This window comes from Bos indicus x Bos taurus, chromosome 10 (genome assembly GCF_003369695.1).
Source record: "Bos indicus x Bos taurus breed Angus x Brahman F1 hybrid chromosome 10, Bos_hybrid_MaternalHap_v2.0, whole genome shotgun sequence".
NCBI lineage: Eukaryota > Metazoa > Chordata > Mammalia > Artiodactyla > Bovidae > Bos > Bos indicus x Bos taurus.
Window position 1 is genome coordinate 73,154,838 of NC_040085.1, and position 24,353 is coordinate 73,179,190.

The following is a 24,353-nucleotide window of genomic DNA, read 5'->3' on the forward strand; positions in this document are numbered from 1 at the left end:
AGCGGCTCCATCTGCCTGGTAGTCTGGGCCCAAAGTCAGGACTGGACCAGACTGTGATGGGGAGTGGGAGGGGCTGGGTGGAGAATTCAGGTTACCAGAGCAGGTCAGCACAGAGATTGTGGATAAGACTGGTAGAGAGGGCCATCTGCCCTTCCTACAGCACGGCCCTGTCCAGCATGCTTCAGGACAGTGTGACGCCAGTGTGTGCAGGGCCAGCAGCCCCTAGGGATGGGGCTCCAAAATATAAGAAACAGAGATGGGCCAGAGTCAGTCCTGGAACACAAACACCAGTATATTTTATCTGCACAAATGTGAAAAGAAAGAGACAACGAGACCAATGGAGACAGAGCAGGCAATGGGCGCACAAACCAGTCATGTGTCCTTCGGAAGAGCTGCCATAGCTGGGAGACAGTCCCACCCATGAAAGGCCCTTTCGCAGAGCAGGGACCTGCAGGTCCTCCAGGCCTGGGGCAGCCTTGGAGTGGAAGCTGCTTTCCTTGCCTGAGGCATAACTCTCCCAGGCCTGGGCCTCCTATTTTTCTGCATCCCCTTGACGATGTCTGCATAGCCCAGAGTTTCATAAATACAGGTTCTCATGACCTCATCCACTCAATGGCTGCCTCCCCAGGAGACCCATGCAGAAGGCGAGGGACCAGGACAAAAGGACTTTGCGGGCACCCCCTAGGTATTATTGCTGTGAATAAGCATAGGCCATTGTGACTCACTGGCACATCAGAGGGGACATGGCACAAGGGACAGGATGCCTAGCAGATGTTGGAAGCGATTCAACCATGCAGGGCAGCACATGGTGACCTGTGACTCAGAGATGCTGCCATGGCCAGTGGGGAGAGGCCCAGGACATCAGAGGTTCATGAAGAGTGAGTAGATTCTCTCCTGCTTTGCAGGGCTGGATTACTCCAAACTTCTGAGTCCTTGGGCACTAATGGATTGGGGCCCAGAAGATACCCAAAAAAAAGCAAGACTTGAGGTCTGGTTGACCTCTGGTGAGCTCTGAGCCTGCAGATCCCGGTCACCTGGAGTGAATGTGAGAGAGAACAGGAGCCTTGGGGCACCTGGAGGAAGCAGAAGCATAGTGCTCTGCATGCTGCCAGGCAGGCAGATTTACTCGGGGACCTTTCGCACTTGGGAGTTTATAGGGCCAAGAGAGATGGTACCAGGGAGCATGTGCAGGGCAACCTTCTGGAGCAGACAGACCCGGTGGGCCATCCAAGGGCTGGCTCTGGGAGAGAATCACAGAGGCCTTGGGCTGGGAGACATCAACAAGCTGACCACCAGATTTCCATCCTGGAGGAAAGAACAAAAGGTGAGTGGTGTGGTCTAAGGGCCCACTAGGGGGCTTGGAGGGGTCAGGGGTAGGTTTCCAGGAGACTGAGATAGCATGGAGCAAGGGGAAAAGACCAAGGAGATGACTACAGGGCAGAACGACTACAGGGCCGTCGTAGCAGATGACTACGGAACGGGCGACCAGGCAATACTCTTCCTCTAGAATCCCCTCCAATAGTAGATGGAAAGCAATTGGCCCCCACTGTTAAGTTGAGTCCCTGGGAGCCCCAAAGCCCTGCAACTGGAGCCACATAAAATCAAAGAGAGGGTTAATCCCTGCAGAATGTAGGTCGTGCCTGGACTTGAGGAGCCTGCCCAGGACAGAGAAACTGGGGATCACCCTTTATCCTGTCCTGGACAGGGTCACTGCAGAACACAACCCTGCCAAAGGCAGAGTCTCCCAGCCTTTCTCCCAGTCCAGGACACCACACTACCCACCCCCAGCACCCACACCCCGGCTTGCGCCTTGGCTGGTACTGTCTGCAGAGTATACTTGGAGTAGTACAGCAAGAAGAGGAACTTCTCTCCACAGGTGGTATTACCACTTTTAATGTTCTATAAAAAGGGAAAGGCTAATTTCTACCTAAGAGTCCTAGGGTGGTCAAGAAGAGACCGTGTTCCGCAGGATAGGCTGCGTTCGCTGGAGCCCTCCCCTGGGGGAGGCGGCAGAGCTGGAAGTGGGCTGCAGTTAGGATCTCTCTGTCCACTGCCAGCAATGGACCTGTCAGTGGGGAAGGTGGGGCAACTGAGGTGACAACGCCCATGAGCATGGCAGGCTTAATCCTGTTTAAGGAGCAAGCTCCGTGGGCTCGTCTCTCCGGGAGGGGGAAGGAGACGATAGATCTAAGGAGGTTTTGCTGCAGGGCTGGGGCTATGGCAGAACCAGAACTAACTCATTCCTGCTACGGATGCTTTGAGGACCCTCCCAAAGTCAAAGTGTTAGTTGATCAGTCGTGTCCGACTCTGCGACCCCACGAACTATAGCCTGCCAGGTTCATCTGTCTGTGGGATTCTCCAGGCAAGGATACTGGAGTGGGCTGCCGTTGCCAAAGCTGAAAAGCCCCCTTTTCCTCCCTTAGTCAGTCTCCATGACTCTTCAGCACTGGATACCTGCTCCTCCACCCTCTGGAAAGCTGGACTGTCCCTAGCTGTTTTGAAAATAAACCAGCCGGGTGCCTTTACTGCCCACCTCCCCCTCCCTCTCCCCCTGCAACTGATTTGTCTCTCGGTCCCCATTGTGGATCTGTGGGGCACATCTTAGCCTGACTCTGCGTTGGGGGTGTCATTCAGTTTTTAGCCACTGCAGGGAGGTGAGCACCAGGGGCCCTGCCACTGTCCCCCAGATAAGGGGGAGGGGAGCCATAACAAGGAACTTCCCAGGGATCAGGCCAGTGGCAATAGGGGAGGGAAGGCTGCAAGAGGGTGGGACGGATCTGCTCAGGGCTCTATCTCTGGCAGCTGTTGTGTTGGCTAGGGAGAGGGGGTGGGGACAGGTGGGGTGGTTGACATGGATACAGGGGGCTGCTAGCGGTAAAGGCTCTGAAAATAAGAGAAAAGGGGGAAACGCCACCGAACACACAGGGATTGAAACCTCCCAAAGCCCAAGGTTGGTGGGAATCCAGCACCAGGGGAGAGCCCCAGAAGGCCAAGGGAGCAGCGTGGGGCCCTGGGGGAGGGGAGAGGAACCAAGGGAAGGCCTCCCAGCCCTTGCAGACCAGCAGTCCTGCCCAGCAGCCTCCTAGCTGCCCAGTCTCTTCTTAGGCTGCAGATCAATAGGCCTTGGGGGGAGGTATTGGTTGCAAGCAAGCACCTGAATATTGCCTAATGGAACCAGCCCAAGCCCAACTAAACCAGGTGAGAGGGAGGGAGGCAGCGGCGGCTGTACCCTCCGACAGCTCCTGCAGGCCTTGCCTCCCACCTTCTGACTCCTCAGAGTACCTTCGCCAAGACAGGGCCTGCTGCCTCCAAAGTCACCCACATAAATCCAGTCGCTGCGTAACCACAGGCCTCCCGCCTCCGGCCCCTGAGCTGGGCTGAGATCCACGCACTCTACCCCAGGTTCCTTTGCCGCCCCCAACACCTGACCGTGCCTCCAACCCTGCCCACAGCGGAGGGTCCGGGGGTATTCCGTGTGCTCCCCCATTGGGCGGGGCTTGTGCTGTACAGAGGGGGCAACCCCACCAGCTTGGTACCCTTGTCCACAGGGTCCATGAGAGCCCCCGGGGGCCCCAACCCAGCAGCTCCCCCCGCAACTCAGTCAGTCTTGACGTGGCCATTGGCCAGGGCCAGGGCACCGCTGGGCTCCCCGGGCTCAGCATCCTTGTCAAAGCGGAGGCGGAGGGTGTTGCGGATGACGAACTGCTCCACGAGGAGGGCCCCGCAGAACCAGGGCACAGCGTACTCCAGGGTGATGAGGCCCATGAAGTCAAAGTCGAACTGGGAGTAGTCCCAGGGGCAGGCGTTGAACTGGCGCAGGATGAAGCCGGTGGTGAACTCCCACAGGTAGGTCCAGAGCGTGTAGATGAGGCAGCGCAGCAGCAGCGGGCAGCGGCCACGCAGGCGCAGGTACATGCGCTCCACGATGAGGATGGACGTGCCGTAGATGAAGAGCGCCCACACGCTCGTGACCCCCGGGAACTTCCAGTTAAAGTTCACCACGAACTCCCAGGCCGCCGTGAACATCACCTCGCAGAAGTAGCCGTGGATGGCGTACAGGTACCAGCGGGACAGCGCCGTCAGGGGCTCGGCGGAAGCCATGGTGCCGACTGGCCGCTGGGGATCAAAGGACACACAGGTGAGGCAGGCGCGGAGGGGCTGCCACCGCCCGGCCCAAGGGTCTGCCGTGGCCAGCCGGAGGGATTTCAAGCCTGCTTCTGCCTTTCTCTTTAGTCAGCCATCGTTTTCCTAAGCCTGTTCCTTGTCCCTTACTTCAGTTCATAGTCCTTACCTGAGCCAGGGAGGCAGGAGAAAGAAAAGAATACAAACAGCCCCCACTGGCTTCCTCTGAGCCAACTCTCCTCAAGTGCTGCTCAGAGGGAGGTGGCTAGCACACTCCCCGTCTTAACTTCTTAGGATTTATTCGTGGTCAGTGAAAGCGGCGGCTATCCTGGCCCAGAATCCCCCTCATTTCCAAGCTACTTGCTCATCTTTTGCCACTGGGGTTCCCATCTCTTCCTTCACTTCTCAAACATCTCCACATCATGTTTCTGAGATCTAAGGAGCCAGTAACGTTTGGGTGTGTGTGTGAACATATAAAAGTTACCACTTTACCTTGTGTTAAGTGTACACTGAGTGGAGTTCACCACCAGTCATCTCCAAAACATTTCCCCCATTCCAGACTGAAAGGGCACACTCATTAAACGCGGACTTCCATCCCCTCCCCAGTCCATGCAACCACTGTTCTACTTTCTCTTTAGGAATTTGACTTCCACAGGTATCTTATAATTTAAATGGAATCATGCAATATCTGTCCTACTGTGACTGGCTTATTTCACCGAGCAGAATATCTTCATGGTTCATCCATGTTGTGGCAAGGGTCAGAATTTCCTTCCCTTTTTAAGGCTAAATAATATTTGATGCTGATCTATCTAGATATATTTTTTTTAATCAATTCATCCATTAATGGGTGTTTTTGGTTACTGTGAATAATGCTGCCCTGAACTGTGCTTAGTCACTCAGTCGTGTCTGGCTCTTTGCAACCCCATGGTCGCAAGCTGCCAGGCTCCTCTGTCCATGGGGATTCTCCAGACAAGAATCCTGGAGTGGGTTGCCATGCCCTCCCCCAGGAGATCTTCCCAACTCAGAGGCACAACCCAGATCTCCGGCATTGCAGGCTGAGCCACCAGGGAAGCCCGCTGCTCTGACCATGGGTATACAAATATGTATTCCAGTCTCTGCTTTCAATTCTTTTGGGTACACACCCAGAAGTAGACTTGCTGGATCATATGGCAATTTTATTTTCATTTTCTGTTTTCCACAACAGCTATACTTACTATATTACATTCCCACCAGCAATGCACAAGAGTTCCAATTTCTCCATATCCCTGCCAGCACTTGCTAGTTTCTGGTTTTGTGATGATGGCCGTTCTAATGAGTGTGAAGTGGTGGCTTGTTGTGGTCTCGTTTGTCTTTAAGTGCTCTGTTAAGTGGGGTTTTGGTGTTTAGTTTGTTGAAAGGAAACCAGTGGGCTGACAGAAGAGAGAGTCCTCCCTTCTACTTCTTATTCCCTTCCGTTCCTCTCTTTTAAACCCCACTGATCTTCAAGGCCCCATCACATTTCCCCGAAGACTGGCCTGGCCCTGCGCTGGAGACTGTGTGGACCACTCATTTGGTCCTTTATTCAATGCTACCCCAATTTACTATTTTGAGGCACATGCCCTCTTGATCCCACCAGCCTGTGTACTCTTTGAGGGCAGCAACTACCTCCCAGGCCTCTGGCCTGAAGCCTTGGCACAGACCTCCCCTGAACAGGCATCTCTAAATGACGTGCAGTTTTTATGGAGGGTGGGATGAAAGAGTTCATGGTTAAACCGAGAATGGGAAGATAAAACACGAGAACATGAACCACAGCTCTGCCAGCTGCCAGTAGACTCAGGGCTGACACCTCTGGCAATCCTCTCTTCAAAGTGCTAGAGGGGACAGAGGTTAACAAGATGACATCTGTAGGGACTTCCCTGGTGGTCCAGTGGCTAAGTTTCCGTGCTCCCAATGCAGGCGGCCTGGCATTCAAGACTCTCCAGGATCTCACTCCAATCTACGTTTTCAGCCTAATTCTCACATTTCCAGCTCTCCCTGTCTTACCACCATCCGATTTATTGTTTTCTGTGTGTTTGTCTTCTTGCCTCCACAAGTACAAACCCAGCTTATAGGTTACCTCTGGTACAAAATCTTTTGCATCCTCCCAACCACAAATCCTTTCTTCCTCCTCTGAATATCCACACCAAGTATTTTGTCTCTCTTTGGTACAGATGATTTTGTTTCACTATGCTGATAATTTTCAATCTCCAGCCAAACATCTTTCCTGTGTTCTATACCTATTTATCCTATTCCTTTCTGACCACCTCCACCCAAGTGTCCTATGGGCACCTCATATTCCTTTCCTTAATCGAACTCATTATCTTCTCTCCAAAAGTCTGTTTTCCTCCTATGACCCCCATCTTGATTAATGGTACCACCACGCACCCAGTTAGCAGACAGAGGTCCTTCTTGCTTCTTCTGCCACATTGCCCCTTTAACCTGAACTCCCTGAAATTAAGGGTTTTGTCTGATTCAGCACTGCATCCCCAGATGCCAAGAATAGTGCCTCGAACATAGTAAACACTCAATTCAAGAATGAAGACATTTTTATCACTCAGCAAGTGCTGCATAACAAATCATCCCCAAACTTGGTGGCTTCAATAAACTCTCATTTATTATTACAACTCACATGCCTGTGGATTGGCAGATCTTGGCTGGCCTCAGTCATGAGACTGTGAGTCATCTAAGGGCTCTGTCTGTCCTATGCTTGGCCGGGATGGCTCTGCTCCACTTGCCTCTCGCCCCTTCCCTGGGCCCAGTGGACTAGCCTCAGCAAGTTCTCATGGCAAGAGGCAGAGGCCCAAGAGCAAGCAACCCAACTGCACCAGTGCTTTTCAATACTGGTTAAATGGTTAAGTCACGCCCCCTAACATCTTACTGGTCCAAGCAAGTCACATGGCAAAGCCACCAAGTCAGCCATTAACTCCTATCCATTCTACCTCTTAAATATCTTTGAAATCCATCTCCTCCTCTTCTTTCCTCTTTCTCATTCTTGCTCTAGTTCAAGCCTCATCATCTCTCACCTGGATGACTCCAATAGTCTCTCAGTGTCCCAGCCTTGCCTCGCTCATTTCAACTCACCCAGCACACTGTGAAAGAGTGTATAAAAACAAGTCTTTCTAAAATACAAACCCAATGGTTCTCTCCACTTAAAGCCCATTAGTGGATCTTCAATATCTGCAGAGTAAGGCTCAGCTCCTAGGCATGACTGGCAAAGCCCTTAGTGATACACTTCTGCTTTGGAGCCTCTCCTCCTGCTCCCTCCATTGCTGATTTTGTTACCCGGGGTGCCCTTCCCAACTGCTGCTGCCGCACAGGTCACCCCCCATCCCCGCCACCCACCTAACCCATGGCCCGAGAAGTCATAATCCTTCTTCAAGATCCACGTCCTCCTCTGTGAATGTTTTCCTAAACCCTTGCAGCTCCAGAGCTGTCCACTGCCCTGCCTTCCTCTGCACCCCATTTGCTTCTGTGACAATAGACAGCACCCAGCTTTGCCACAATTTGTTTGCAGGCCAGCACTAGTAGCCACTTGATGAATGTTTGTTTAATACAATATTAAGAGAAAAAAAGCAGGCTTCGAAACAGAATACTTAGTACAATTTTGATTTTGCAAAGGCATGCAGTGTGTGTGAGTCACTCAGTCATGTCCGACTCTTTGCGACCCCGTGGACTGTAGCTTTCAGGTTCCTCTGTTCATGGAACCCTCCAGGCAAGAATACTGGAGTGGGTAGCCATTCCCGTCTCCAGGGGATCTTCCTGACCCAGGGATTGAACTCGTATCTCTTGCATTGGCAGATAGATTCTTTACCACTGAGCCACCTGGGAAGCCCCAGTTTCCTTATATGTGAGAATAATGAGTAACTTGCTCCAAGGTTACAGGGCCAATGGATGAGCTAAGAGAAGTCCACTATTAAGGATATAGCGAATGCTCAAAAAAAGGTGGCTTTCATTTCTGGCACAGAGCCAAGCTTTGGGTCAGCTTCTCCCTCCCACCTGTAGCAGGGTCTTTCTGCCTGTCCTTGCTAGCAGCCAGGCAGCCTTCCATGCCAAGCAAGTCAGGTCTTTGCCCCCACCGAGAGCCCCAACCCAGGCAGCCAAGCTACTCGTGAAAATAAAAATCATACCACAGCCCACAGGAGGACAGAAACTCAGCTGAGGAGGATCAACAGGAGCTGAAAGCTCCTGTGTGGCTGAGGAGGTTTGATGGAAGGGGAACGGTCCCAGAACCAGCCCTGTGAGGTCCAGGCTTTAAAAGAAATGTGAGTGAAAAGGGCCAGCATTCCTGCACAGTTCCTCAAGCTCTCATTTTATCCTGAACTCCCAACAGGTCCTAAGCTCTGCCCAGAACAGATTGGGACTCCAGTGAAACTCACTGAGGAGCGAGGAGGGGTCCGTGGTCTGAGGTGGGTGGACGGAGGTGGCCTGGAGACCACTCTGCCTCCCACCTGACTCAGGGTCCCCTGAACTCAGGTCTCTCCACCTGGCCAGAACTTGTACCCCTGGCCCCTCTGTCCCACAGGACCCCAAGGAAGGGGCTTCTTCAGATGTGTCCTTCAGCAGCCTCATGTAACTGGTGGAGACATCACTCAGCTCAGTCCCCATCTTGATGCTGATTTTAAGACCCTGCTCTCGTTGCCTCTTGGTCTCATCTTTTGTGGCAGCCAAGAATGGCTTCCTGGCCAGTTACACATCAGAGGCTGCAGCCCCCACCCCCACCCTGAAGCAGGTGACATGGAAGAGATGGACCCCCCCAAACCCTAGGGAGCAGAAGCAAGATTAAAGGAGTAGCTGTCAAAGGGTAAGAGGATGGTGGTGGAGAGAGAACAGGGCGAGCCCAAGACCTGGATTCCATTTTTAGACTCTTCCATGCCTGGAAGAATACAGGTAGGTTGGGGGCGGGAGAAAAATGCATACCTAGGTGAGGTCAGGCCACGTCTGAGAGGTTGTGCCAAGATTGGTCCACGGAAGATGAATGGGGAAAGCTGGAAGTCCTGGCCGGGCCAGAAGGCAGGGGTGAGGACAGGGACGGGGATGTGAGGCAGTGTCGTCAGCCGGGATGGCAGCTCACACTGTGATGGGACAGATGCTAAAATTAGAGGCGGCCAGTGGCCGGGGAGGATTTTCAGAACTCCACTCCCCAAATCCATTTCTAATCATCACCGGAGCTATGCTTAAACTTTGAGCTAGTACAAGCTCTCCCTCCCTCTGCTAGGCCCAACAGCCCCCCATCCCTGCCTGGCCTCCCTCCACCTGAACCCTTTGCCCCAGGCCCTTCCAGTACCTCCTGTTCTGCCCCAGTCAGAATGGCATCAAGAGGAACCAGCAGCTCATGAGATGTTGCTTCTTTCTCCTGCTGACAAACAGGACTGTGACACAAAGATGGGACAGCCCGGCAAAGAAAACTCGGGGCGGAGTACAGCAGAGAGGGTGGGCAAGACTGAGAAAACAATCTGGAGAGCAGTGGATGGTTTCACAAGCAGGATTCGGGGGAACAGCACACAAGTACAAGAGCCCTCGTGTATGATGAAAGAATCTGGGCACAAGGAGCTCCCGCAAAGGACCAGAGCCAAGAGTGTCCAAGGACAGGGCGCCACCCCTCCCAGGAAACAGGTGGGGCAGGGGGGAAGGCTGGCTTTCCGAGCCTGGCTCCCTAGGAGAATCTCACCTGCTATTCTCAGAACCTGCTGAGCTTTTCCTTAGGTGGCAGAGAGCAGAGTGAGTAGTTGAGAGAAGTGAAGAGAATACCATTCAAGTCCAAGATGGGCTGGAGGCAAAACCAGATGGGGTGACTGCTCTTGGTTTTGCCCAAAACTCCCATTTTGCCCAAAACTCCCATCTTGTTCCCAGAAGCTAAGGTACTACAACACAACGACTCTGGGAGTTTCGTCCAGTGGAGCATCTTGCTAGAAAACTGGGATTCCCCTTCCATGCAGACAGGCTCTTTCACTTCATTTACTTCCCAAATTTCACTCCCCATCCCCAGGCAACAAGGTAATTAATACCACTGCTCTGGGGAGATGCACAGGCCTTCCAGGGGCCCCTGTGGGCAAGGGATTTGGGGCATGGCTTGAGCAACCCTGAGTCTAGTCTCCTGGTAGGGGAGTGGAGTCACTGAAGGGTGGGTGGGTGCCCTGACAGCTGGGTGCCAGATGCAAGTTCTCAAACAGTCCTGAGCTTCCCCTGTGGTCATCAGGTTGAAGGAGAGGAAAACCGTGGCAGGGAGGGCCTTCAGGGCCAGAAGGGAAGCAAGTGGGGGAAAATACCTGTGGTCACTGGCTGGCCAGAACGCTGTACAGTTCCACCCTCTCTTGCTGTGGGTGTCCCCCAGGAAAGCTCCCAGGGATGGTCCACCTGCCACTTCCCAAGTCACGTAATAATCAGGCACTCTTCACAGTACTTTCCATGTGTTAACTCAGATAATCTTCAAGCCCATTTCACAGATGGGGAATTTGAGGCAGAGAAAGGCTACAAAATTAGCCCAAGTTCTTACGGTTGTACAAGGTAGCCGTCTGCTGGGACTCAAACCCAGCTCCAGAGTCTTCCCTCCTGATCAGCGCGCCTCACGGCCCTTAAGCCTGACTGCAGTCTCCTCTAAGGCACTACATTTTCTGAGTTTCTGCTTGTGGCAGGCTGAGATGGTATATGGAGAGACAACAGGAAAGCAAGAAGGACAGGAGCTTCTAGGTAGATCATCAGTGAAGCTCAGGTCTGGTGTCAGAGCTGCTGAAGGCGCTCAGCCTATCCTGAGAGGCCAGGTTCTATTCTGAAGCTGCATTCTGGCAGGAACTACGTGAAGGTCCTCCTGGGTCATAGCTGACCCTCCCAGGACCATCGCAGCAGCACGTGCCATTCAAAGACCTCTCACCAGGACATATATTACCCCGAGCTTCCCTGACTGCCAGCCTACCCCAGTGCTGCCGGGAATCTTAGATGCCCCAGCCCTGCCATGGCAGTGCCAGCCAAGAGCAGTGGAGGCTGCCCAGAGAAGCCTTGTGCCTGGAGCAGCAGCAGCCAGAGTATCAGAAACAACCGATCCACACAGAGTGGCCGGCAGGGGAGGATTCAGATGGCCTCGGATGCTAAGCAAATCCCAGCTGGCAGGTGCGGGGGGGCGAGTGGGCCTGGGGCATAAAGTCAGGGTGGCACAGAGGTTCACCAGGGCTCAGGCAGCAATGGACAGCCTGCGGGTGGTGCCTGCAGGCTGCAGGACCCCCCTTCCCAGACCTCCTGAGGCTGCCTCTCTGTTGTCATTCAGATCTCAGCTCATCCATTACCCCTCAGAGGATTCTCTGATCTCTGATGCAAAGCAGCCTTCCCCTCACTCACGGCATGCCATTTTAGTCACAGCACTTTCAGTTTCTGCTATTTTGCTACTTGTTCACTGTCTGTCTCTCCCAATTAGAAGGAAAGTTCCACAAGGGCGGGGCTCTGCTTTGTTCATTCCTGGGTAACCAGTGCCTAGAACAGTGCCCAGCAGTGAGATCCACTGGCTTTATCTGTGAATGAATGAGTTGATGATGAGTGAATGGGCTCAAACAGGTTCAGGTCCTGTTTAGGAGCAGGTATAAAAAGTTAACCAGCTCAGCCTTTCTCTTCAACTCTTTCTTGGGAAATATAGCCTTAAAAATTTTTTTTTATTTCTAGCATTTTAAAGTCATTTTCCCAATTACAAAAATGACATGTGCTCACAGTTGAAATTTAAACATGACAGAAAGGAATGACATAGAAAGCAGAAGTCCCCCATCTTCCCACGTCTTAGAGAAAATCACTTTTAAAGGTATGGTGTGTATGCATCCAGATTTAATTTCATTTTAAAAGAAACAAATTCATGCATCATAGAAAAGGCATTCATAATTCTAGCAACTAGCAGCCATTATCATCTCCCCTCTACAATCTTTTCTCATGTGTTTATTTTACAAGTTACTGTAATGTACTTATCCTGTAACCTGACACTTCACTCATGACATCATAATCATTTTTTTCAAGTTGTTATATTTCCCATGTCCTCCTCATTATAATGGCTGCATAATATTCCACCAAATGGGGAACTATAATTTACTTAACTGAGATGCTCAACAAAGGGAGAACAACTGTTTTCCATATCCACTCTGACAATGACACCACAAGAAACATCTCTTTTATGCCTGTGCCAGGAAAATTCAGCCCTTGTCTTTGCTGGGACTATTTCCTAACGAAAGAGTTCTCAACGATTCCAGAAGTGGGATCACTGGACGAAAGGGTATAACCATTTTGTTTTTGTATTTGGCCACTCCACACGGCATGTGGGATCTTAGTTCCCCAACCAGGGATCGAACCCACACCCCCTGTAATGGAAGCACGGAGTCTTAACTACTGGACTGCCAGGGAAGTCCAGGGCACAGCTGTTTTAAGACTGATGAGTTAGGGTGTTCTGGGGAGTTCTGTGTAATGCAGGGAATAGGTCTCTGTCTGAGTGGCTGCATTTCCTATAGTGGTCTCTGCGACCATCCATCCACCCCAAACCCCCTCCCATGGCCCAGGCTTGCTCACACCACTTTGGCTATAAATCAACACAGTAACACCCTTCCTGAAAGACTGTCCAGTCACGAACTGATTTTGTAAGCCTCGGCTGACTAAAGAGTAAATTCTAGCCTTGAATGTTAAACCATCAACTAGCAGTGGAGTCAAGAATTACCTAAAGCCGAGAAGTGCCCAGTTGCCCGTGCCCTCTCTCCTAAGTAGAATCTAAGGGCTCTGGGCTCACATGGACCAGTCCAACACCTCCTGGAAGCCTATCCAGTCAGGAGTGCAAAAGCACTGAATCCCTCAGTGGAACTGACTGCCCTGTTCAGACAGATGAGCCTTTAGGCTGGACAGCCTCTGGGTAAAGCAGCCAATTGTCATTTTTAAAAGTGTCATCAATGAAAAGCCAGAGGCTGAGGCTGGAAAGAAAGGCTGTGTGAGGACAGAGGAGACTCCACAGCCAGAGGACCCTCACCCTAGAGGCCACTCCTCTGGACTAAGGAGGAGACGTGGCTGAAACACTGCGAAGCAGTGGAGGACTTGCTCCTCTTGATGACATTTATGGCAGCCAAGATGCCACAAATCCCTCCCCATCCAGTGCCCCGGATGCCCTACCCAAGCCACGTGATCCACTCATGGCTTCTGGGCAGAGTCTGAAAACCTAGGTAAGATCCAGTTCCCACTGCACAGAGGTGAAGCCCAGGGCCCAACGCATTCATGAGACTACAGATGAGAACGAGAATTGGAGGAGTTGCCATCTCCTGAGGGCTGGGTGTCTCCCATCACTTAGCTCAACTGGCTCTGGCCTGGCTTTTAGAAGCCATGTAGCTGTAAGATGGCTCGAGCATGTGATATGGCCTGAAACTGCTGGAAAACCCCCTCTCATTCCAAAACCATAACCCTGTGACAGGCCCTGGGATGGGAAGCAGGCTCAGAAGTGGAATCTCCAGACGTGTGCTCGTGCTGCTGAGGCAGGAAGGGCCAGTGATTCCCCTGGGAGCCAGTAACATACTCACTTATCACACCCTTGAGTGCGCGGCTCTGAACAGACATCAGGATCACTGGCCACGAGTGTCCCGGGTTAACCTTTGTCCCGGTGCCTGGCTGGGCCGCAGTGCCATTCTCAACAGTGTGAGCAAGCATTAGCCCCAGGGCTCAGCTGATCCTTGGCTACTGGGTGGGTGGCTTCCATTTATCCCTGGAATTAAAGAGGAGGAGTTCATCAGCTTAAACTGCTCCAGATCTGAGCTACCAGGCTGGTCAGAGAGGCGACCTCAAGGCAAACAACTCCAGGCACTGGCTCAGCACCAGACGCGCATCACGCCCAGGCCTCGGGCCTTCTCCTGGAGCCACATCCTCCCAGCCATCCTGCTCGCCCAGGTCTGGTTAATCCGGTGATGAGAACACGGCAAGGATCCCAGGCGACTCCCACGGGGGCTAGGACTCAGCGCTTCTTGCGCCATGAGTGAATGTGTGCACACTTGTAAATCTGAGCGGGGATATAATTTTAGAATCCAGTTCCCTTCTCAATTTAGCTTCAAATTACACTCTCACCTTCACCCTGTAGTGGGTACATCTGTTCTCAAGGGCAGTCAAGAACCTCACAGAAGACAGACAACATAGGACATTTGTTTTTAGCATTTGGGGAGCCAAGCACAATTACAACTGGAAAAACAAGCACACCAACACAATGTGTGCTAAGCCCTCTCCCCGCACCCCACTCACTCAAATTTAATTCATTCTGTTGTTTTTATTATTATTGCCAGACTGTTCCCATTAACATCAGTAACTAACTACAAGCCAATGTAAATCTGACTTCATAACATCCCTTGCCACACACATATTTTTAATATAGCCCTAAGACTTGACCATTTGGTAGAGATTTCAACATTTATTTTTGTTTCCTGAAGGAAATCAACCCTGAATATTCATTGGAAGGACTGATGCTGAAGCTGAAGCTCCAATACTTTGGCCACCTGATTTGAAGAGCTGACTCATTGGAAAAGACCCTGATACTGGGAAAGAGTGAAGGCAGCAGGAGAAGGGGGAAGCAGAGGATGAGATGGTTGGATGGCGTCATCAGCTCAATGGACATGAGCTTGAACAAACTCTGGGAGATACTCAAGGACAGGGAAGCCTGGTGTGCTGCAGTCCATGGGGTCACAAAGAGTCGGACATGACTGAGCAACTGAACAACAACATTTTTGTTTTAATATGAAGGTGCTGAAGCTTCCACTGAAAATCCCTGGGACACTGCCCCTTCTGCACGAGCCCAAGGACAGAGCGCAGATCCAACCCAGCCCTACAGAAGGAGGGACCAGCTGCTCAGAAACTGAGACCAGTATGTGACTGGGGGAAGCTGTCACCATACCCAGTGGACATCAAGCAGGGTGAACACAGAAGCACCACCTGAGCTGCTGCCCATGGCCCCCCTCCTCCTTCCCTCTACTCACCCCCCAGGCTCTCTGAGCAGGGGTGACTTGGGCCTCTGCTTCCAAAGCTGACAACCTGCAAGGCAGCAGGGAGGGGAACCAAGAGAAGTGAAAGGGCAGGGCTTGGGGAACTGAAATTCATTGTGTGCGCATGTACTTATGGGTAGGAAAGGTGTGCACCCCCAGATCTCTCCCCAGAGCCTCTCACTGAGAGAACTGAAGGATGAAGGACAGAGGGGGTGAGGGGCTGTGGGTTGCTATGCTCTCCTGGCCTCAGCCCCTCCCCATCTCCTCCACAAACAGGAGGGCCCCCCCCCACTCCCTTCTCCCAGCCTGCCAGACCGTGAGCAGGGGTCACCCTGGCATGTACCTGTCATCAGCATGTCAGCACGCCCTCCACCCCCAGCATCACCATGGCCCAATGTCTGGGGAGTTTGAGTCCCCTTCACGGGCACTTCCCCTTCTCTGGGCCCTAAGGAGGCCCAGAGATAGCACAAGTCAAACCCAAACAGAAACAGAAACCAAAGCCCACATCCTGGCAGCACAGCCTGCCTGCAGTCAGCCCTGGGAGCCTCTCACTGGCTGTGGGGCTGCCCCAGATGAAGTGCAGCAGTCAAAACGGGGTCCCTCTGGGGCCCCTCCTCAGGTTGGAGCCCCCCTCCTTCCTCATCTGCAGGCTCTCCCTCTGGGGAGCCAGGGGCAGGTGGGGGTGCTGCACAAGGAAGTGATGGGCTCCCACCTCTGCCTGCAGCACACCACCTGTCCCCAGACTCCTCCAACACTCCCTGGCCCTTCAACTGGGTCCCAGGGTATAGAGGGCATGCTCCCTTGTGGACAGCATGACCTGAACCAGAAGTTTCTGGAAGAGAGGAACGGGCGAAGAGCCCTTAGATAACTAACATGGGGGTAGAATTTAAACTTTTTCAAGTGTATCATCTCTCATGATTCTTCCCCAAACTCCTGCAGGGAAGGCAGGAATTAGTCTACCTCCCACCCTGTCCACAACCCTGCTGCGTTTTAAAGATGAAAATACTGAGTTTCAGGACAGTAAGCGATTAAGCCAAATCCACACACTTGATTCAAACCCTGGTCCTAGGGCTCCAGAGTCACCCCTCTCTCCACACGGCATTCCTTCCAGTTGCTTCCCACCCCAGTCTCATTCTCAAGGCCCATGTCCGCACATGCTCCTCCTTCATTGAGTGTAATCTACTTAGTCTGTTCCGTAAGCCGCTTACTCGAAAACATACAGCTGAGTCTGTCCGTCTAGCTTCTCCTTCAACCCAACCAGATGCCCCAGAAGCTTGAAGGAGTAGAGACCACGTTCAGGTTCAAGCTCTCTCTAACTGCCCTCCTCCGCAGCCCATCACACCCACGCCTCCTTTGAGATCCTGCCCCTCTTCATTCTTTTGACAACATCCTCCCACAGTCCCCCAGTTATTCTATCACGGATGTTTCTACAGGGCATTGAACATCCTCCCATTGAAACATATGGTCCCATCTTAAAACGATTCAGTGTCTGTTTCCCCCTTCACATGGTGAATCCCTTGAATCCATGGACCTTCTGTTGGATGGAGGGACAGGCAAGGTAGAGAAAGCTCCAGCTAAATTATTGGGTGATTGCAATATCCAGTGTTAATAATCAAACATAATGATGCCTGAAAGTGTTAAGTCATTCAGTCATTGTCTGACTTTGCAACCCCATGGACTGTATGTAGCCCTAGGCTCCTCTGTCCATGGAATTCTCCAGGCAAGAATACTGGAGTGGGTAGCCATTCCCTTCTCCAGGGGATCTTTCCAACCCAGGGATTGAAGCCGGGTCTCCTGCATTGCAAGCAGATTCTTTACCATCTGAGCCACCAGAGAAGCCCCATATGTTCTCTAATCTTTAGGCCACCATCACAGAAGGGTTCTTTCCCACAATGCACGTAAATATTGGTTTACAATGGCCAGGGCTGTCTCTGCAGAGGAAAGAAAGAAGGGTACTTGCTATCCTTTCCCCTACCTCCAAAAGCCATCACCCAGCCTAAGGTGAGGAGAGATGGGGTGAGTGCCTGGGGTCTGGACCATACAGAAGACGTGAGAGGAGAGATGGGGCTGGAACAGCGCGTCCTAGGCATCCTGGGAGACACTGCAGGCTCTCACGTAGGTGAGAGGCCAAGCTCAGGTTCAAGTCAGAGAATACCAACGCCTATTCTGTTATTTCTACAATGTGCTGGCACTCTCAAAAGGCGCATCCAGTTTTCATATACGTAGGATTCATCTCCCAAAGAGGTTTAACCAGCAGCTGCTGGCAGGAAATTCCCACCGCAATGCTCTCTCTCCTCCCCTGTAACTATTTAGGGTAAGCTGGGCTTGCAGGATTGAATCTCTGCTTCTCCGACTAGAACCTCAAAATCCAATCTACCCTCCCCCACAACCCTTCTCCATGGCTCAAAACCTAAGACTGAAACCAGGAAGCGGCAAGCAAACACTATGCCTTTTTCTTTCCTATTCTCTTCCACAGATTCCCTCACTCAGGTGCCCATAAAGTAAAGAGAGGATGCCTCAGAGACCCACTGGAGTTTGCTCTGGTTATGCATATCCTCCCCAGTTCTTCCCTTTCGACCCAGAACAACTGCTTTTACTTGTCCTGTAGTAAGACCAACCCTGAACGCAAGTGGATTTGGCAACTCCCCAAACCAAGGAGTGACCGCTCAGCTGCAAATGCAATAGGAACTCCAAATTCCCCTGGGATGGGGCAGGGAGGCTGAGTGTGGTCAGCTCTCTCTGGGGAGCAAGGAGCCCCAGGCCCTGGGGCCTGTCTGGCATGCGGAAGAAAGGGTGGAGATAGGAGATGGGTTCCCCACTCCACCTGGCCATGTCCTTCCACTCCATTCCCCTCACCCTGGGCTTGGAATTTGGGTTTCCCTGCCTGCCTGCTGGACATCTCACCACCACCACCCACCCCCCGCCCCATCTTCTGTCTCACCTGCAGACCACCCTGTCCTGATAACCTTTTCTTCTTCTTTCCTCCTCCCCACTCTCCAGCCCACTCTCCCTGAGTCCCCCCTCCCCTCCTCCCCCCAGAACCAACCCTGACGGCCTGCCCACATCCCCCTACACCTTAGAGAGTGGTCTCTGACCCTGCGCTCCTTGCCTTCCCTCCCATCCCGCCCCCTGGCACTGGGTGGCTGCTGCTCACTGCCTGAAAGGCTGGACAGCTGCTGGGCTCTCTAATTAGCTGCCTGGCCGCCGTCCCAGAGTGAGGTGTATGTTACTGTACAGAGCTGCCTCCCCTCCCCTCTGCCAATAATCCCCTATGCAGATCCCACCGGGTGGCAGCTGAGGGGCCTGGGATCCTCATCATGTGACCCCAGCAAGGTTCCTGCTGTCAGCTGGAGAGGAAGAGACGACAGTGGCCTCACAGCCTCCCCCACACACTGAGCAGGAATTCATCTCTCTGGTTTCTCCCTATTACTGCTCACATCCTTAGGAGTTCCCACAGGTAAATCCACCACACCCTACCTCTGGAGCAATGGAGACCCTGCCCCTTCGTCACCTCCCCAGCGGAGGCAGAAGAAGCCCAGGGCAAGGACAAGTCTGGACGTTGTCAACAGCGTGACACCCAGTGCCCTACTTTTCACAGCCTTCTGCAGCCAAGCCACCCCTGGAGATTTCTAAAAAACCAGGGGACTGGGTCCAAGAAGTCCTGTGGAGGCTGGTTTCTTCATCAGAGGTGTCGTATTCCAGCAGTCAACAAATATTGACCAAGCACCTGCTGAAGGCCAGGCACTGCACCCACTGTGAACAAGGCAAGGTTCCTGCCCCCTTGATGCTCGCGGCTCTGTGGGGAGACAGACAATAAGGAAGCCAGCCAGCACATGCTGTAATGTCTGATATCAGGCCATGAAGAAGGGAAAAGGCCTGGTAGGGGACGGAAAGAAACTAGATGCCTGAGGGTGAGTCTTAAGCTTCTCTAAGGAGCTAGCATCGGGCATAGGTCAGAAAGATGCAGAGAAGCTTTGCAAAGGGTGTCAGGAAAAGCATTCCAGGCAAAGGGAACAGAAGTGCAAAGATCCTGAGGCAGAAACAAGCTAAACAAGCTTCGTGTAATTAGGGGTCTGACGTTCCCTGCCCCCAGAGTCCTCTGGTGATCCCTACAGGGTCTACTAGGTCAGGGCAAAGTGCTCAGGTGCCAAGTAAATACAGCCAGCCCACTGAAGACTCTTTCTGTGGTCAGGGGCTGGAAATTGTGAAACCTTCTGCTGTTGCTTGGCAATTGTATTGAACAATAACGGGAAGACAAAATCCTTTGACTGATGGCTTAGAACTTCCACCTGCCTCTGATCAAAAGAATTTAAGTAACTTTACCAAATCCTCTCTAGTCCGGGTGTTTCACCTTAACGAGAAAGTAGATATTCCTTTTTACTCCAGTTAGTTTGTTAGATTTTCTGTCACTTGTGATCAAGAAAATTCTGACCAGCACAGGTGGTTTTCCCTCATCTGGAACGTACCTAGCTGGCATGAGAATCACGTACCTGAGCACCACCTACCCATCTCTGCTGCTGTGAAAACCAGTGGCTTTGGCCCCTGCAGACTGTAAGGGGGCAGAACTGCGGAATAAGAAGGTCAGATGCCCAGCACAGTCAGTGAATCTCAGCAGGATGGCTATAGCTCTGGGGGTTCCAAATTGCCCTTCTGGTCACTGATTTTTTCATTGCCCCTTGACTCACCTGGCCTTTGCCAACAGCACACTCAACAATCTTCTCCAAATGGGACATGTGAAAACTAGTAGCCTAGAGATGAGGCCCAAGCCAAGAAAAGGAAGTACTCAGAGATGAATTTTCTGAAAACTGCACAACTGCACTAGCCAGTCTGATAGCTACATATAGCTATTTAAATTTTAACTTTAATTAACTAAAAATGAATAGAATTTAAAAATCCAGTTCCTTAGTCACTGAAGCCACATTTCAAGTGCTCAGAGCTACATGTGGCAAGTGTCCACCATATTGGCCAGTGCAGAGGTAGAATGTTTCCATCATCACAGAAAGTTCCACTGGACATTGCTCTTGGAATTACCAAGGGTGACCAAAGGCTGGCACACTTACAGACCTAAGGCTGAGCTTCACTTCCTTGCTCTTGGAAATCTTTGTTTTCTGAACAGACACCCTGCCCTCCTTCTCTCCCACAGACTCAGACCTAGTCAACCAAGGCTGCCATTGTGAGATTGGGGAGAATGAACCCTTGTTCCAAGAGAGTCACTGTCTACTGTCTGAAGAGTGACTTTTATCCAAGAGGCCAGGAGAGGGCCCTGGCCATTGGTGAATGAGACCCGTCCTTGCATCTTTGGCTGTAACTCAGTGTAGGGGCTGCTGCTTGGAGTGTTTTTTAAAAAATACTTCAAACCATTTATTGAGTACCCTCTACATGCTGGCCAGTTGCCACACAGGTTGTCTCGTGGGTCCCCTCCATAAGCCCATGATGTGGATTGACTCAGGAGGCAAGGGAGGCTCAGAGGTTTAATGACAGCTGGAAAATGGGAGGACCAAGGTTTTCATCAGCATTTCCCCTCCATCACTCATGAAAGATGCGGATGTGTGGACAGGAGTCAGGGCACTTAATTCTCCTATGGCAACAGGCCACCTACAGCTGCCCTTTCATTCTTACAGCAAACAATCTCATATGACCTGCCCCTTCCAGCCTACTCAAGCCCACCCAGGGGCTTGGGAGAGATGCCTTCCATGGATCTGCCCATGAAGGCCCAGTTATTGAAAGACACCTTAGAACACATCAGAACCAAAGGAAGGTCATGGTATAGAAGATAAACCCTGGAAGGGGGTAGGGGTCAGAATACAGACATGTGACATTGCTCCTGGGCAAAGAGGAGAAGGGTGTGATCAAATTTTTGGTTTTGGAAAGACATCTGGACCATGGGTTCCTTATCTTTGCATCCTCATGTCCTAGATAAAACTTGACATACAGTAGGAACTCAAAATCCAAGTACTGGATGGGAGAAAAGGCAGGGGGCAGGTCCCCCAAGAGTGAGAGGCTTGGCCAAGAGGATCCTGAAGGGCAGGTGCACTGGGGGGAAGACTGAGCAATGAGCTGTTCAGGAGGAGCTGTGGTGGTTGCTGTTTGCTCTGTACATGACCTGATCTGACCATCCCTTTAGGTAATGGCCCAGAGGAAAGGCCGTCATACACGAGGCTGGGCGCTGCCTGCAGCCAGGCGCTTCCTCTGTGGGCCTTCAGCCATGCAACCCTGGTCCCTCTGGACCAGCTTCTCCCAGACAGCTCCATCCACTGTGAAAGCACCGAGCCTTGCAACACGTTCAAATATGGTTCCAAACAGCACTTAGGCAAGAGTAATTAAAGGGAATGTTATCTCAGTCAGGCTCTCATTAGCCACGTAATTAGACTGCTGAAAATAATTAACATTCCTTTTGACAAAGGAAGCAGAGGACCCATTACATTCATTAGGACAGCCTCAAACCAGCCTGTGGAAGGCCCAGAAGAGGACTCATCGCCTCCCAGGCCCGCACAAGGCAGAGTCAGCATCCAGGATCCCAGACCAGGTGCAAGTCCTGCCCTGGGTCAGGCTCCTGGTGAGCAGAGAGAGATGGCAATGGATGCCTTCATGCACATATTACAGATGATCATAGTAAGACACTCACTGAAGAAGGTTTGAAGGAAATGTATCACTGTATCAAGATGGCAGACCAGGGGCAACTATGTACCTCCCACAAGGCCCTTGAAAATGACAGAAAAGACATTTTCCAAGAAGAATAAATCCATTAGAGCACCAAAAAACAAGAGGGAATTCTATCCTCGAAGATGGAAGCAAATGAGAATAAACTGATAGAGAAACCACAATCCCCCCCCAAATAAAACCATGAAAAATAGTAACTGACATTCATACAGCACATATATATGCTGTATGAATATATCTCATTGAACCCTCACAAAAATCCTTTGAAACAGAGACTATTATTTTCCCCACTTTACAAATAAGACCCAGAGTTACATAGCTTTCCCAAGGTCATAGTGCTAGTAAGTCCCAGCGCTAGGATTTGAACCCCAACAGGGTGGCTAAGGATTCTACATTTGGGGGAATGGCTCTGGGAGCTCCAAGTTTGGAGCAAGCAGATTAGGGGTCCAGGAGAGGCCCTGAGTGGTTGGTCATGGGATCTGGAGCGGCCAGGCAAGCAGCCCTTGCCCCACATCTCCACCCAGGTATCCCTCCACCAGGGACATTAGGGCACTGAGGCAAAGGGACACCTAGACAGCTCCTGCATCCCCAGCAGGTACATCCCACCCTCCTGTCCCCAAACAGTGGTGGCTGGCTGGAGAGCATGTAATTGGGATTCATACAGAGGTGACTGAAAACGTCAAAATACAGAGAGAGAAACACAGCCAAGACTCACCAAACATTTGACAAAAACCCAAACATCCAAAGAAGCACCAAATTAGAGAACACAAGTTCTAGCTAGAAAACAAAATTAATAAAGTCAATAGACTGAAACATTTGTCACAGTGTGATTAATATCCTCTGAGGGACAAGAAGGGCTCCTGAATCTATGAACCCAAATGAGCCATTGCCAGAAGAATGTCAAAGATCTCAGAAATGAAGGAACCACACCACGGTTAACTGGTTATCTCTGGATGAAAGAACAGAGTGACTTCATTAAAAATTTTCTTTGTATAGCTCTACTTTTCTAAGCTTCTTACACCACACATGTATCACCTGTAGAATCAGAAAAGTTTTTTTTTTTTAATGCCTGGTATGAGGTAGGTGGTCAGTAAGGGGTAGATCCTGCCACCTACAGCAACCCTTGGCCCCATCCAGGCTGGTACATAACTTGCCATCCCCCAGTTGCTCCATCCACGCTCTCATCTCTGGGTCTTTGCGCACACGGTTCCCCTCCTGGAATGCTCTTATTTCTGTTTTCCCAGATTTGCCTGTCCTTCAGTGCCCACTCAGAGATGACCCTTGTAAATGAACAGTCCCCCCATCAATCTTACCTAAACCACTCTGATCCCTCTCCTCCCAAACCCCTAAGAGCCTCTAATTCTCCAGGGTCACAGGATAACTCTTGATGAGTTGTCCTGTGGGGTCACAGTACTGAAGACTTACATGTCCTTTATCTTTCAGTGACCAAGTCTTGTCTCCCCAACTCAATGGTAGGCTTCTTAAAGGCATCGAAGAAATGACCTTTCTTTTTATACCCTACCGTGCCCAAATAAAGCTGTGAAGCTTTCGTAAGAACATTGTTATGTGTCAGTTGAGTGAATGACGAATGAGCTTCTGTTTCTGGTGGGAGCAGGAAGAGGGAAATTATCATGGCGATGTGGTTACTCAACAGGGCTGGGTGGCACAACCAGGCCCTCCCTTGTGGGTGAGGCCCTCATAAATAGGTCACCTGGCCCCAGACAGCTCGACCTCCCATCCCTTGTGTGGGATCCTGAAATACCTGTAAACCCGGTGTGGATGATTGCTAAGTCTTGGGGCAAAATGTAGATGAGGAGTAAGACATTCATATGGTCTTGTCTCCCCACAGATGGCTTATTAGTAGTGAGGAAAAATCAGTAAACACACAGTGAAGAAACGGGACACCTTGGCCAAGTGATCAAACTTAACATCACACAAAAGTGGCGGAAGGACATCTGGTGCCTCTGGATGTAACGCTGAAAAAGACACAATATCATTCCTGTGCGTCCTAGCCGGGAAGGCGCAACTTGGCCTCTAAACATAAACCAACAACAGACCAATCCAAAGGGAAGAGTCTTCCATTTTTTTTTTAAGGTGAAAAGGAGGCTATCTTCTCTGAACATGTCAATGTCATGAAAGACAAAGAAAAACTGAGGAACTGTTCTGGATGAAAAGAGACTAAAGAGACATAACAAATGCCATGTTGGATCCTGAACTGGAGAAAAATGCTGCAAAGGATGTTATTAAGTTAATCAACAAATCTGCAATAAAATCAGCAGATTAGACAAAGTGTCATATTAAAGTTCAACATACTGCAGATATTATGAAACAGTATCCTTATTCTTAGGAATCCACACATGAATTATCCAGACAGAAAGGGCCACCATGTAGGCAACTGACTCTAAAAAGGTTCAGAAAAAAGAGAAAGAAGGAGAGAGAACATAAATGATAAAGCAAAATGTTAAAAAATATTGAATCTGGATAAAGAGTATATATGTATTCTGTGGGCTTCCCAGGTGGTACTAGTGGTAAAGAGCCCAATCCCTGGGTGGGGAAGACCCCCTGGAGGAGTGCATGACAACCCACTCT

At 51.1% G+C, this 24,353-nt stretch overlaps 1 protein-coding gene across 8 annotated transcripts in view; it reads right to left on the reverse strand.

Annotated features, from left to right (window-relative positions):
- Positions 1–271: 271 nt before the first annotated feature.
- Positions 272–24,353, reverse strand: part of TMEM229B (transmembrane protein 229B) — a 42,244-nt gene continuing 18,162 nt past the window's right edge. For 3 of the 8 annotated variants that reach the window (XM_027552221.1, XM_027552220.1, XM_027552222.1), the window contains exons 2-3: positions 13,662–13,843; positions 272–4,116 (exon numbers count right to left, since the gene is read on the reverse strand). In XM_027552221.1, coding sequence (XP_027408022.1) covers positions 3,598–4,101 — 504 coding nt within the window. In that variant the 5' untranslated portion in view covers positions 4,102–4,116; positions 13,662–13,843 and the 3' untranslated portion in view covers positions 272–3,597. Of the gene's footprint in view, positions 4,117–9,057; positions 9,213–9,424; positions 9,494–9,808; positions 9,908–13,661; positions 13,844–23,189; positions 23,229–24,353 lie in introns of those variants that run through there. The other 5 variants (XM_027552227.1, XM_027552228.1, XM_027552225.1 and 2 more) reach the window with 5 other exon arrangements.